General features: G+C 42.3%; 3 protein-coding genes across 4 annotated transcripts; 2 read left to right on the plus strand and 1 right to left on the minus strand.

Moving 5' to 3' along the window:
- Positions 1–89: 89 nt before the first annotated feature.
- ercc1 (excision repair cross-complementation group 1) lies at positions 90–3999 on the plus strand. 2 transcript variants are annotated; one of them, XM_070838160.1, is made up of 9 exons: positions 90–406; positions 627–1025; positions 1219–1322; positions 1508–1607; positions 2485–2561; positions 2964–3063; positions 3271–3342; positions 3501–3569; positions 3661–3999. In XM_070838160.1, exons 1-9 carry the CDS (start codon positions 347–349, stop codon positions 3721–3723), a joined length of 1044 nt encoding a protein of 347 aa, XP_070694261.1. In that variant the 5' UTR covers positions 90–346; the 3' UTR covers positions 3724–3999. The 2 variants fall into 2 exon arrangements, with proteins under 2 accessions (XP_070694261.1, XP_070694262.1); XM_070838161.1 differs by lacking the exon at positions 3271–3342.
- Positions 4000–4787: 788 nt separating this feature from the next.
- On the plus strand, positions 4788–10370 carry prmt2 (protein arginine methyltransferase 2). Its single transcript, XM_070838558.1, has 9 exons — positions 4788–4963; positions 5063–5281; positions 6542–6703; positions 7450–7614; positions 7764–7939; positions 8774–8903; positions 8989–9125; positions 9300–9474; positions 9645–10370. Exons 1-9 carry the CDS (start codon positions 4877–4879, stop codon positions 9675–9677), a joined length of 1284 nt encoding a protein of 427 aa, XP_070694659.1. The 5' UTR covers positions 4788–4876; the 3' UTR covers positions 9678–10370.
- Positions 10371–11954: 1584 nt separating this feature from the next.
- LOC139208639 (zinc finger protein 678) lies at positions 11955–13200 on the minus strand. The gene has a single exon (XM_070838362.1). The coding sequence runs from the start codon at positions 13198–13200 to the stop codon at positions 12163–12165; it is 1038 nt and encodes a 345-aa protein (XP_070694463.1). The 3' UTR covers positions 11955–12162.
- Between the last annotated feature and the right edge of the window lie 284 nt (positions 13201–13484).

The raw sequence follows: 13484 nt of genomic DNA on the forward strand, positions 1-13484 counted from the left end.
TCCGTTTCATGAACGTCACCATCTTGGTCTTTTTGGAACCGGAAGTGACGTTTGTTCCTCAAAGACCTCCTCTACAACGTAGTCCCGCCTAAAAGCATACTCTGTTTTATTGCCCATTTCCCTCTAAATGGGGCCATAATTCACCAAATAAACACCATGTTGTATTGAAGAAGACTTAAAATTAGCGACCCGGGATCAAGTCGGACACAAATCTACCCGGCATACATTGTACGGCCTGGTTCATCTCTAACGAGGCTAATGTCTGTCAATAGATCTCCTCAGGACGATACAACAGGTCTCACTAGTGGCATGTGTTGAGTTGAACAGTCTTCATCAATTAAAAAACATGAAGAAGAGGTTTAACATCAACCTGGACGACTCTGCTTTCACCAAAGAAAGAACACCGGTCGGTACTTTGCTGTAGTTGCATCTATCTTTCTACGGCGGCTATGAATCAGCTAGCTAGCTAGCTAGCTTTTCAGCTAGTTACTACATATTTCACATTCAAGTGTTTAACTAGCTTACCAACCTAGCGCCACAAAGCTTTGGCCAGGACGTCTTGCTAAAATGCGAGGTAATTGCATGATTAATTTCGTACCACGGCTTTCCATGTGATTGTATTCCAGCCAAAGCCGCAGTTTCAGTCTTCATCCAAAGGTGGACAAAACACAACAACTTCGTCCTCAGCAAAGCCTCCCTCTGGGCAGCCCTTGTCCTATGCAGATTACATCGTCCAGAGTAAAAGCAATGTGGCTGCTCCCTCCAAACTGTCCGGGACTGACGGAGCAGGAGTCACCAGTCTGAAGCAAAGGGAGGAAGCCTCAGTGTCATCCGCCCCTGCAAGGTGTGAAGCAGGTCAGGACTGTGCCAAAGGGACAGGAGGTGGATCTGAAGGGGATCAGAAGAGTGAGGAGACACAGGTGGCTGGTACTCACCTAAAAGAGGGGAATGTACCAGATCCGAGCCTCAGCCTGGGTCCAAAACCAGCAGGGTCTGGGAGCAGCATCATAGTCAGTCCACGACAGGTATGCACCAACATGTATAAGACCCACAGTCACATCACAAGGTCAGTTAGTTTGTGATACTCTTCTCCATGGAGGCATCAGGCCCTCGGGTTGTTTCTTCATCAGTTTGGAATATTTGTCACTGTTTTAAGGCTTACAGGTTGGCTTGCACCATGGTAGATAGCACATCACATATGTGTTTTTACTCATTCAGAGGGGAAATCCCATTCTGAAGTTTGTGAGGAGTGTCCCCTGGGAGTTCGGAGAAGTGGTGCCAGATTATGTCTTAGGCCAGACAACTTGTGCGCTCTTCCTCAGGTGGGTATGAGATCATGACGTTTTATTTTTTTTCTTCTGTTGTCTCAACAGTGTGGTGTAATGCACAGTAAATTTTTAAAGACGAATATTTGATGCGCAAAAGTGGCTATACACTTTTTTCATGTTTTTTTTTTTTTCTTCTCTTTTTGTTTTGCTGTCATGCTGGTTTTGGGCCTGTCTTCAAGTCTGAGGTATCACAATCTCAACCCAAACTATATCCACGACCGTCTCAAGCAGCTTGGACAGAATTTCGTCCTGCGAGTGTTACTGTTGCAGGTAGATGTGGTAAGTCTTTTTTTTTTCTTTTAAGAAAAAAGTTTTTTAAAAAAAAGTTGTATTAATTCAGTCAGCATTCACTGTGTCAGTATTCTGGTTGTCAGTACTGTTTTTATGCAGGTAGGAGAGTAGAGGCCCAGTCTTTATGATCATTTTAATTGACCGATATTTGATAGATTTTTCATTTATTTAACCTGCTGTTCTAAGGTGTCGTACATTTTCTCTGGTTCTGTTAAAAACTAGAACCTGTTTATAATGCACATGACTTTTTCTGTGTTTAATTCTAATTACTACAATATACATTGTACTCTGCCATAATACATTCTTACATTAAAAAAATTATAAATGACGAATTTAGTTAATTGAATAGAAACTACATTTATTCTAGTTAAACCCTTCTGATCAGCAATTAATACTAGTAGCACAAATATAGGCTTTAAAGCAAACTGATAATTAAAATAGAGACACAGAATACTTCCACACTTTGTAAGCTAGCTAGTTAACCATAACAGCTCTCAGGTACATAATGTAATTGTCTGTTACAAAGTGCTGACAAGGATTACAATGTTCAGCAGCCTTACAAAACACTAAACTGTTAAACGAGGGCTGTAATGTAAGCCATCCATGCAGAACAATTAATTTGTCCAAGAAAATATGATACTTCAATGGAATTAGTTTCTCTAACAGTGGTGTAATTGAAGTCTGGGGGTAATTTCGGCACTGTATGTAAGAAAATATAAATGCCAGAGCTGATGAACACTAGATCCTTTAGAGAAACTCACAAAACGGGGCCTCTGTAAATGCAACAGATCTATAGCCCCAAGTTCAGTTTATAAAGCTTTTAGAATGAATGTAGCTTTTCTCACTGATATTTTTTTCATCGCAGAAAGATCCTCATCATGCACTGAAGGAGCTGGCTCGTATCTGCATCATGGCTGACTGCACTCTCATCCTGGCTTGGAGGTAAGACCTGCAACAGACCGCCAAGAGGACTTGAACAACTTCGGTGCAAGACACCGACATGTCAGAGAGCGTATTTGGACACAGTTGTGAATGTTTCTATCTCCATGTGGACATGATCCTGGCCCAGTAATCAGAAGATAAAGTCTGATACTTCTGCTTCTTGAGTGTGTTATGTAATGAATCTGCGGGTTTGTAATTGGTAGCTAATGTCTTTTCATATTTTGAGCATTGTTTTATTATGGTGCTTTTTTTCAGACCAGAATGAAGAGATGGAAAGTGGCCTCCCAGGCTAACTCTAGCCCATGTTAACCGGGGAGCAATGTGTCTGATAACAAACTAACAAAAACTAAATGAAGTCAATAAATAAGCTCCCCTAATATTTTCCTCATGTTGTCTTGACAGTCCAGAGGAGGCAGGGCGGTACCTGGAAACATATAAATCATATGAAAAGAAACCAGCAGACATACTGAAGGAGCAGGTTGAAAAAAACTATTTGTCAAAGGTATGTGCCACCTTCTTCTATTCCTATTTGTGGGCTCCACGGCTATTTTTAGTGTGAGAATTTTGCCAATTTGAAAACATTGTAATGTGATCGACTGACTATGATGCAGTCAAGGAAAACTATCTGAAATCAGAGTATCTGCCAAAGTCTTGAAGTGTATTTCAGTCTTTGAACAACACAATGCTGAGTGGATTGGTTCATTTCAAGGTTACAGAGTGCCTGACCACTGTGAAGTCTATAAACAAGACCGATGCCATTACGTTACTGTCCACCTTTTCAGTAAGTACGGCTATAGATAAAAAATTCTCAGATTTATGCTCTACTACAATTAGTGTGTGTACACTGAATTCATCCTTTTATCTTGGTTTTATTTAGTATTGTTGTCAGAGTTAATGATCATTAGACTGAGATGATGAATTTTGTGTTTTTTCTACCAGTCTGTAGAAGGAATTATTAGTGCCTCTAAGGAAGACTTGGTTCTCTGTCCAGGCCTTGGGCCACAAAAAGTGAGTAAAAGTTAATTAGTAGCATGTGAATATACAGAAGGTCGATGGAACATTTCTTTTAAATTGTAATATTGACATTTTTTGCTTGCAGGCGAGACGACTGTATGACGTGCTGCATAAGCCCTTCCTCAAGTCGAAGACCAACGACAGCTGAAACTTCCTACCAAGCATGTGAAGAATGACTCTGAAAAGAACCATGAAGCTGGTCGTCACGTTGAACAGCGTGCAAACACGCAAACGCACTTCAGTGGATTGGAATAAAAACTGAAAGCATTCTTGATTTATGGGGGGGAGGAAAGAAATGTGTAAAATGTGACTGCTCTCAGACTGAGAATCAGTTTTACGATTTTGTGCTTTATTGAGTTAAGGTGTGATACAATTTGTTCATTCTTGAAGTATTTTTTATGAAAATAAATATTTTTTTACTGTATAGTGTGCTTAAATTCTTTCTTACAGTTACTTTACACTAAACCGGGACCTGAGAACGTAATTTCGTACCTCCCCATGTGTAAATGTGTGTCGGTATGACAAATAAAGTTCCTTGAATCCTTTGTCCTCAATTACAAATTACCATATTTATTTATAAAATTGAACATTATGGAAAGGAGCAGTGAGGTTACCCTAAGAGAATATAACCTGAACACAACCTTTTTTGGAGTTCCCTTTCTCATATGTGCTAAATATCAGTTTGTTTCAATGTTTTGAACTAGTCTCCCATTTATTTTAGAGCGCGGTGCTGCCTTTAGGTGCTCCTCCGAGATTCTGTCTTCTTAGTTCCGAAGTCACCGAGTTACAATTTTATTGAGTACTTAGAAGTAAATTGCAAGGTTGGATACAGTAAAAGAGGAGACACCTTGGAAATAAACCTGCCTATGGTGGTAAAACTATAAATAAAATAAGCACGACTCAGATACAATAAAAGCCACACGAATGTTTTTCATAAATGAAAGAAACACGTGGTAGGTTCAGTATTTGCTACGAAATGCAGTACCATAACAGCCATAAGGTTTTGACACGTTCACATGATAGAGTATAAAATGTCTGTTATATTTTTTGGACCGTGCATTTGCTGCTCCATTTTTAAGTTACATATTTCCGACAGCACGTGAAGGCATGGTAATTTATTCTGACGTCAAAGCAGGAAGTGTTTGTGCTGTCCACGCCAGCTGAAGTGTTGAGATGATGGTTTTATCGGTCGTTTCACAGTAGCACCGATTTTCTTTACTCACAGAGACACCGTGTTGTCTCATGATAAGACTTAACTCGTTTCTGACAGGAAACTAAGCAGCAGGCGGCTGGAAGCAACCATGCAGGCAGAGAAAGAAGATGAGGATCATGCATCTCCTGAAGAGTTTGTTGCCCTGTTTAGTTTCACTGGAAGTGCCAGCGACCAGGTCAGACACACACACACACACACACACACACACATACATCTGACATCTGATCTAATAACTGCACATGCAGTTGAAGGTCAAACTGTGCTGTTTATGCAGCTTAGTTTCAGCCGGGGGGACAGACTGCTCGTGCACACCAAGCCTTCATCAGAGTGGTGGTGGGCAGAGCTGCACGGGGTCATAGGTTATGTCCCTGCCAGCTACCTGCGCCAACATGCTGCTGCTGAGGAGGAAGAGGAGGAGGAAGAGGATGAGGAGGAGGTGTCTCTGGAGGACCCATGGCAAGATGAGGAGTACTTTGGCAGTTATGGGACACTGGTTAGTACCATCAATATCATCATCATCGTCCTCACCATCATCATAATGCTCAGCATGCCTCAGCCTGATGATCTACAACGTGCACATGCTGAAGTATAACATAAGACCGATGGCTGATTTGCATCCCTCCAGGCAGCCATGCGTCAACAGGCAGGGACATGAAACTAACTTCAGTTAAGTCATCTGTCACAATCTTTTCTTTTGTCAAAATTAAATCATCCTCGTGATGTAACTTCTTCTTATTGATATAAGGTGCCATTCTTTGGTGGTGTGCTTACCGACAACTTCAGAGAGCTGCAGAAATGTATTGCTCTCATAAGAAATGTTGGAAAATCAAACCCAGAATAGATTTGTGAATTTAGATGGTAAACCTTAAATTTTTCTCCAGTGTGGAAATTCGATTCTTGCAGCAGGAGAAGGATAGCAACATGGTCAGATAATAAGAAAAAAAGTCTAGGAATAATAAAACTACACAAGAGAGGCTGCTGTTCAGCCACTGACTTTCAAACCTTTGCATCCACCCACTTCCTTTAATGCCCCACCCAGGAAGACCCAGCAAATGGCTCTGCTGTGGTATAAGGAGGGCATTGTTAATTGTTTACTCTGCAACAATTACTGGTCCAAAAATAAAACCACAAGGAATTACCCTCTCTGCAGAGTAACCTGTCACCTTGTATTGAAATGAATGGAAAACAATGGCTGCCTGGAAGGTTGGACGATTAAACTAAAATCTTAAGGCCTGATGAGAGCAACTGTCAGCTATTTTGGAGTATGTGCAGTTTAAAGTTACTGTGTAAAACCCTTCTAGTGTGTAGTATTAACTAGTAAAGTCATCCATATGACTTTAAGTCGGCTGTTTTGAGTCCACAGTGTCTTTTTTCTTTTATTTCATAATACCATTCATCACACGGTGTTTGTCAATCAGGACGAACCCCGCACAGACATAGCTCTCTGATTGGTTGTTTGTTTGGTCTGACATCCTATTGCAATTGAGTTAAAAACAATTACTGGATTATTTCAAAATGTAATGGTTATTTGCAATAGATAATTTAGATGTAAATAAACAATAAAATTCATAATGTCATCTTTATTTGATATATATAAAGTTTCTATAAAAGAACCTGCGTATCTGCCAATATTGTCCAGACAACAGCATGTGTCATGGCTTGCCGCATGTTGCACTGATCAGCAAATCATATCAGCTGCTGTATTTTATTTGATTAATTTGTAATTATTATTATTATTGCTTTTATCATACAGAGGCTTCACTTGGAGATGTTGTCGGATAAGAGCCGCACAGAGACGTACCGGCAGGTCATTCTCAGCAGCAGTGCTTCTCTGAGGCGTAAAGTGGTGATGGACCTCGGCTGTGGGACTGGTATCATCAGCCTGTTCTGCGCTCAGCTGGCACAACCCTCGGTGGTAATGTCAACAGGACGGTGGGGAAGTTACTCAAACACTGAGGCTCTTTCACACTAACACACAGCTCAGATCATTTGAAGTTGGTTGCAATCCTGTTATTAGAGAAATTAAGATGCCTAACATTCCCCGAGTTAAATTTGAGCAGGGGTTTGTACAAAGTCTGGAATGTCTGGAAATTACTTGAATTTACTTCCTGAGAAATTTGATGAAATGAGAGATTTTATAACATGATCTGGTGTTTCATCTACACAGTCGCTCATGTAAACCAAAAATCTTTGTTTAAAATGAATTATCCCGATCGTATTTTTTGTTGTTGTGTGACAATATAAACTGATTGCTGTGGGTATAAAGGAATTCTGTAAACTTTATTTTTTTTATATTAACAGTTAAGATGTGATAATAAAGGCTTTGTGAGTCTGGAAATTGTTGTTTGACGTACCTTGGAAGAGCTCAAATAGTGCTTGAATTTTACCCTTAAAAAGCTGTATGAACCCTGGATACTGAGTACATCTCCAATGGTAACAGAATTCACACAGAAATCTGCCTTAAAATCCAGAGATATATGGATCATCACGGGAACAGAATCTCTTTCTAATAAACCAAACTATTCAGCCCGCTCGCACTAAGTGAACCGTATGTCTAACATTAGTGAACTCATGCTCCCATCTACTGGACAGAGAGTGTTGCTACATGTTATCAACAGCAGTGTGCATACGGTGAATAAGTTAATCTGTGGTACACTGTAGGTGTATGCTGTGGAGGCGAGCTCTATGGCTGAGTACACCAGACAGCTGGTGAAGCAGAACGGCTGTGAGGAGGTGGTCACGGTGCTGCAGGGACGAGCTGAGGACATCGAGCTACCTGAGCGGGTGGACGTCCTGGTGTCTGAGTGGATGGGCAACTGTCTGCTGGTAATGATGACTCTGCCAATACTGTGAATTGTTGTGTGAAGATTTTACTTAAGGTGATTTATCCCGGTATCATTATAGATTTATTTTATCGTATCATGCTCTTCCACCACATCATGTTTGCCTGTCTGTCTGTCCTCCCTCTCCTCTAGTTTGAGTTCATGGTGGAGTCCGTTCTGCTGGCCAGGGACCGCTGGCTAAAGGAAGGCGGCGTGATGTGGCCCTCATCTGCGGCCCTCACCTTGGTGCCATGTCAGGCCGACAGCTATTACGCTGAGAAAATGGCCTTCTGGGAGCAGCCCTATGGCCTGGACTTCACTCCTCTTCAGTAAGAGCCATCAGTCTTACTCAGAGTTCTTGCAACTAACAAGGTCACAGTTCTGAATCTGATTTTCAGTGGGCATTTTAAAGATCTCGGATATGGAGTATAAGCATTTAGTACAATAATCTGTGGTGCTAGGTCGATGCCACGTTGTGATGCTGCTTTATAGATTATGTCACATTTGGCGGGATGAATGATATGTGTGACAGTCAGAGAAGAATCCACAGGTATGGCAACCTCATGAGTAAAAGAGACATCAGTTGCAAATATACTTTAACTTCTATATTTTATGAGAACAAATGACTCTTTATACCACAGAACTTTTGTGTACAATTAACTATTTTCACACTTCGGCATAAACACACATACTGACTGATCCACCAGCACCTCAAGCAGAAACTAAAAGGAGTCTTTGTATTTCTCTAAGTTTCCCATATGTTGCCCTATACATAAAATTGGTGGCTGTGAATTAATAATAGTATTAATAATCATTTTTATTTGTATAGCAACTTTCTTAACAGTGTTACAAGGTACTAATGAACATTAAACAACAAAGTGCCAATGCACTGCAACAAGAGACCTGCTCTGCACGAGCCAGATAACAACCCATTTATGTGACTCATGCAGAGCAGTTTGCCTCCAGGAAACACTGACTAAACACTGTGTGGTTAAAATTGGTGCACACACAGAAACCTACAGTTGTTTATGTTTTATTTCATCAGCATCTTATTTCATGTGTGATTAAATTCCATTTGTCCTCTTCCCTTTTGGGCCATACAAGCTATCTGTGGCTGCATCCGCATTTTCCCCACGGTGCTGAATAACGTGTCGTTCCTGCAGGCCCTTGGCACAGCAGGAGTTCTTCACCAAGCCCAAGTTCAGCCACGTCATAGAGCCCGATGACTGCCTCACCGCTCCCTGTGATGTCATATCCCTGGACATGTACACCCTGCAGGTCAATGATCTGGAGGTAGTGTGGGAATGTGTGTGTTTAATGGAAATTGCTCCAGCCCATTCATGGTGTACCTAACTGAGTGCTCGGTTTCATTTCTCAGGAAATGAAGGGTCAGTTTCATTTTAGCGTGGAAAAGTCTGGGATTTTCCATGGATTCACCGCCTGGTTTACGGTTCAGTTCGAGAGCCTGGAGACAGGAGGTGCTACAGTGGAGCTAAACACTGGACCTAACTCTGAGTAAAACAGCAAAGACACATTCTCACTCCGTTGTGCAGTAATTCAAATAATCAAAATTAGTGAGTGGTGAACATGCAGATACTACTACTTTGTAGCCAATGTCTGCGAATGTCTTAGTACATCTTAGTAAAACTGCAATGCATGACAATATTAAGGAGGCGCTCTTCTCCTCAGGCCGACGCACTGGAAGCAGACTCTGTTCATGCTAGACAGGCCGGTTAGCATGTACGCTGGAGACTCCATCAGCGGGACCATCGTCCTGCGCAGGAACCCCACCTGGAGACGGCACATGACCGTCACCCTGCACTGGAGCATTAACAGCAGCACAGAGGAAACAGACAACAGCCAGGCAAACATCTAACCTTCATTATCTATAAAGTGGTGTTTTATGTCCCTGTGGTTCCATTTGTGACTCTCGTGCAGTGTGACTCTTACACACACCATCCTCCCATCAATCCTAACTTGATCTTAAACTTGTAAATGATGTTTAGTGGGGTTTTTTTTTTCTCTCTGCCTTAGGTTGGGACAAAGAGTTTCCCCATGTGGAGATGACAGATTCTCCATCAGCGGTGGAGACCCGCAGACAAACGGTCACATCCTCTGTCGAGTTAGGGGTCAGCGAGGCGTCAGCTGTGAGCTGCTGCTGACCTGGAATCAAGTGAGATTGTCACATCATGGCGAATGTGACGGTCCTCAGAACAGAAAGTCCTGTAGTAAGTGTTAAGCCTGGCAGCCATAAGCCCAGGTGATTTAGCACATCATGAACCAGATTAACAGAGAAGACCTTAAATGTCAAGAATGAACTGTGGAGCATCTCTATAACATTGACTTGAATGCTCACTGGGCTAGACAGGTAAAAAGGCTTTATAGAAGATAAAGATGTTATGTTGACACTAGTTGAAACTGAAACACCTAATTGTTTTTAACAGATATTTGTGGTCTCAAGGTGCAAGAAATGAAATGGCTCAGTTCTCCGCTTTTATGCTTTTATGTTTATTTTTACTCTGTGCATATTGTTTTACAACAGGCATTTCATTGACATTGTTTGTAATTTGTATACAGTGGACACCTTTTGGAATTTCATGGTTTCATGGTTCATGAATTTGTCATAAAATGTGATCTGATCTTCATATAAGTCAAGGGTATTGACAAATATAATGTGCCTCAAATAGTAACACAAAAAAAATTCCGATCTTTCATGTCTTTATTAAGAACAACCATTAAAAACCTCATAGTGCTAGTGGAAAAAGTATGTGAACCCTTGAGTTAATGACCTCAAAATTGGAGTCAGGTGTTAGCATACCCGGAGTCTTGTTAAGAAAATGAGTTTGGAGGTGTGGACTAGAGCTACTTTGACTGATTAAAAACCACTCAAACCTTTTGAGTTTGCTCCGCACAAGAAGAATACGCTTCTGTGAGCCATGCCTCGCCAAAGAGAACTTTGAGAGGATCTACGATCAAGAATTGTTGATTTACATAAAGCTGGAAAGGGTTACAAAGTGATTTCAAAGACTTTAGAAGTTCACCAGTCTACAGTTAGGCAAACAATCTACAAATGGAGACACTTTGGGACTCTACCAAGTAGTGGGCGCCCAGTCAAAATGACCCCAAGAGCACAACAAAGACTCATCAGTGGGGTAAAGAAACAACCCAGAGTGACGGCCAAAGATTTGAAGGCGTCATTGGAACTGGCTGACATCAGTCTTCATGAGTCTACAGTACGTAAAACATTGAACAAGCAGGGTGTCTATGGCAGGACACCAGGAAGGAAGCCGCTGCTTACTAAAAATAACATTGCTGCACGCCTGAAATTTGCGAAAGAGCACATTGACACTCCACAGCGGTATTGGCAAAATGTTTTGTGGACTGATGAAACAAAGATGGAACTATTTGGAAAGAACACGCAGCACTACATCTGGCGTAAAAAGGGCACTGTATATATCAGCATGAAAACATCATCCCAACCGTAAAGTATGGTGGAGGAAACATCATGATTTGGGCCAGCTTGCAATCATTGAGGGGAAGATGAATTCCCAAGTGTATTAAAAAATTCTTCAGGGTAATGTGAGACTGTCTGTACGTCAGCTGAAACTCTGTAGAAGTTGGGTGACGCAACAGGACAATGACCCAAAACACCGGAGCTAGTCCACAACAGAATGGCTTCAGAAAAACAAAATCCGCCTTTTGGAGTGGCCAAGTCAGAGCCTAGACCTCAACCCAATAGAGATGTTATGGACTGACTTGAAGAGAGCCATAGACATGAGACGTCCACAGAATATGACTGAGCTAAAGCAGTTCTGCCAGGAAGAATGGGCTAAAATTCACATAGATACGCTACAGGAAGCGCCTGGTTCAACCAATTATTAATTCCAAGGGTTCACTTACTTTTTCCACTACCATTTTGAATGTTGAATGAGTGTGTTCAACAAAGACATGAAAGATCAGAATTTTTTTGTGTGTTATTATTTTAGGCACATTACATTTGTCAATACCCTTCAGTTATATGAAGCTCAGATCACATTTTATGACAAATTAATGCAGAAAACCATGAAATTCCAAAAGGTTCACGTACTTTTTCTTGCCACTGTAAGTGCTATACATGCCAGTGGGCTCTATGAAGTAAAGAAAACAATGGATTAACCATGAATTTGAATGGCTAGATAAACTTTTTGAACAATGTACACCACTGAAATGTTACTTTTACAAAATGTTAAATAGACTCGGATGCTAAACATGGCATTAAAAACCAACATTTTAGTGCATGAAAAGATAATTTCATGGTTCAATAACTCTAAATAAAATAACTGTACAATTTGTAAACTCGTGTTAATATAAATCGCAACTTGGGAGTCACAAATTTGCCCTTTCTTTGATAGGTTGTAAACATGTAACTTTTTTTTTTTTTTTTTTTTTTTAAATGACGTTAACACGACACTTTTGTCCTGCATTTGCTATTATGTGCTGTGGCAGAACTGTTATGACACATTTCTTTTAGTTTAAGAGTATGTTTGTGTGGCTGCTGATGCGTCCCTCTTGGTCATGGCTCCGTTTTACTCTTTGCTTTAGCTCTGGAGCGCGTGTTGACCTCAGCGGATAGAGGCTGAGGGGGTAAGGGCTCAGGAGAGGGAGGCTTGGAGAGCGGGACAAACAATGGAGGCTTCACAACTTTGTCTTTGGCCTCCTTGCTTTTATCCCTTTTCTGCCTTAAGTGTTTATCACAGTGGTTCACGAACGTATCCAGCTTGACAAAGGTCTTGTTGCACACTTTGCAGTGATAAGGCCGCTGTCCTTTGTTGAGGCGAATGTGCAGCCTGATGTATGACGATCGCACAAAGGTGCGGCAGCAGACCCCACACTTCAGATCCTCGGGGCAGCTTTGCGTCTTCTGGGGCTGGCTGAGCGCCGGTGCTGACGCTGGTTTGGTCTGCCCAGACGACTCTTCGGCCTTGTGAGCAAGCAGGAGCGACAAAGTGCGAAAACCCTCACCGCAGTTCTCACACTTGTACGGCCGCTCCCCTGTGTGCAGACGAACGTGTGCCAGGAGCCCAGCCTTCTGCGTGAACGACTTGTCACAGTGTGTGCACTTGAAGGGCTTCTCGCCTGTGTGGAGTCGGCGGTGGGTCTTCAGATGGGAGGCGCGGCCGAAGGTCTTGCCACACTCTGGGCATTTAAACGGCCTGTCCCCGCTGTGGATTATCTTGTGTGCCATCAGGTGGGACGTCTGATGGAAGTACTTGCCACAGGTGCTGCATCGGAACTTCCTCTCCTTGTTGTGTGAGGCGAGGTGAAGGGTCAGGTGAGCGGAGGAGATGAAGGTTTTGGAGCACAGGGTGCAGCTGTGAGGATCCAGGCGGATGCGCCGGTGTGGACGCCGGCCATTGGGGAGGCTGCTGTCTCCTGCCTGACAGGATGGACATTTTGAAGGACTGTCCGCTTTGTGCACGCGCTGCTGTTTAGGAGAGGCCGATGTGATGGCTGGATCGGGGTCAGAGTCGGGCTGGGGCAGGCTGAAAGTGCATCCACAGTCTGAGCAGCGCCCAGACTGTTGGCCTTTATCACTGGTTTTATCCAGCATGGTGCAGTCTACATCCAGAGTGGAAGGGGAGCCATTCTCTGCCACTTAGGACATCTGGAAGTGAGACACACATGTAGTTTATGTTTAACAGAGGTGTAGCTCAGAGTACAACGCACATCCACGCTGCCAGCTTTACTACTATTATAAATAAGAGCTACGTCTCGGATTCTCTCGTCTTTTCATTAGTTCCTCATCAGCGCTATCAAAGCTCATCTGGATACGCGGGCTGATGAGCGCACAGACCGCCGTCCACATGCAAATCTACAATACAGACACACACACTA

The sequence above is a fragment of the Pempheris klunzingeri genome, chromosome 10 (genome assembly GCF_042242105.1).
Source record: "Pempheris klunzingeri isolate RE-2024b chromosome 10, fPemKlu1.hap1, whole genome shotgun sequence".
NCBI classification, from domain to species: domain Eukaryota; kingdom Metazoa; phylum Chordata; class Actinopteri; order Acropomatiformes; family Pempheridae; genus Pempheris; species Pempheris klunzingeri.

Coding starts and splice junctions, on each gene's coding strand:
- ercc1 (XM_070838160.1), top strand. CDS start 347: ATGAAGAAGAGGTTTAACATCAACCTGGACGACTCTGCTTTCACCAAA. Junction 1,608..2,484: donor TACTGTTGCAGGTAGATGTG/GTAAGTCTTTTT, acceptor TTTTCATCGCAG/AAAGATCCTCATCATGCACT. Junction 3,064..3,270: donor AAAAAAACTATTTGTCAAAG/GTATGTGCCACC, acceptor GTTCATTTCAAG/GTTACAGAGTGCCTGACCAC.
- prmt2 (XM_070838558.1), top strand. CDS start 4,877: ATGCAGGCAGAGAAAGAAGATGAGGATCATGCATCTCCTGAAGAGTTT. Junction 4,964..5,062: donor CTGGAAGTGCCAGCGACCAG/GTCAGACACACA, acceptor CTGTTTATGCAG/CTTAGTTTCAGCCGGGGGGA. Junction 8,904..8,988: donor TGCAGGTCAATGATCTGGAG/GTAGTGTGGGAA, acceptor TTCATTTCTCAG/GAAATGAAGGGTCAGTTTCA.
- LOC139208639 (XM_070838362.1), bottom strand. CDS start 13,200: ATGCTGGATAAAACCAGTGATAAAGGCCAACAGTCTGGGCGCTGCTCA.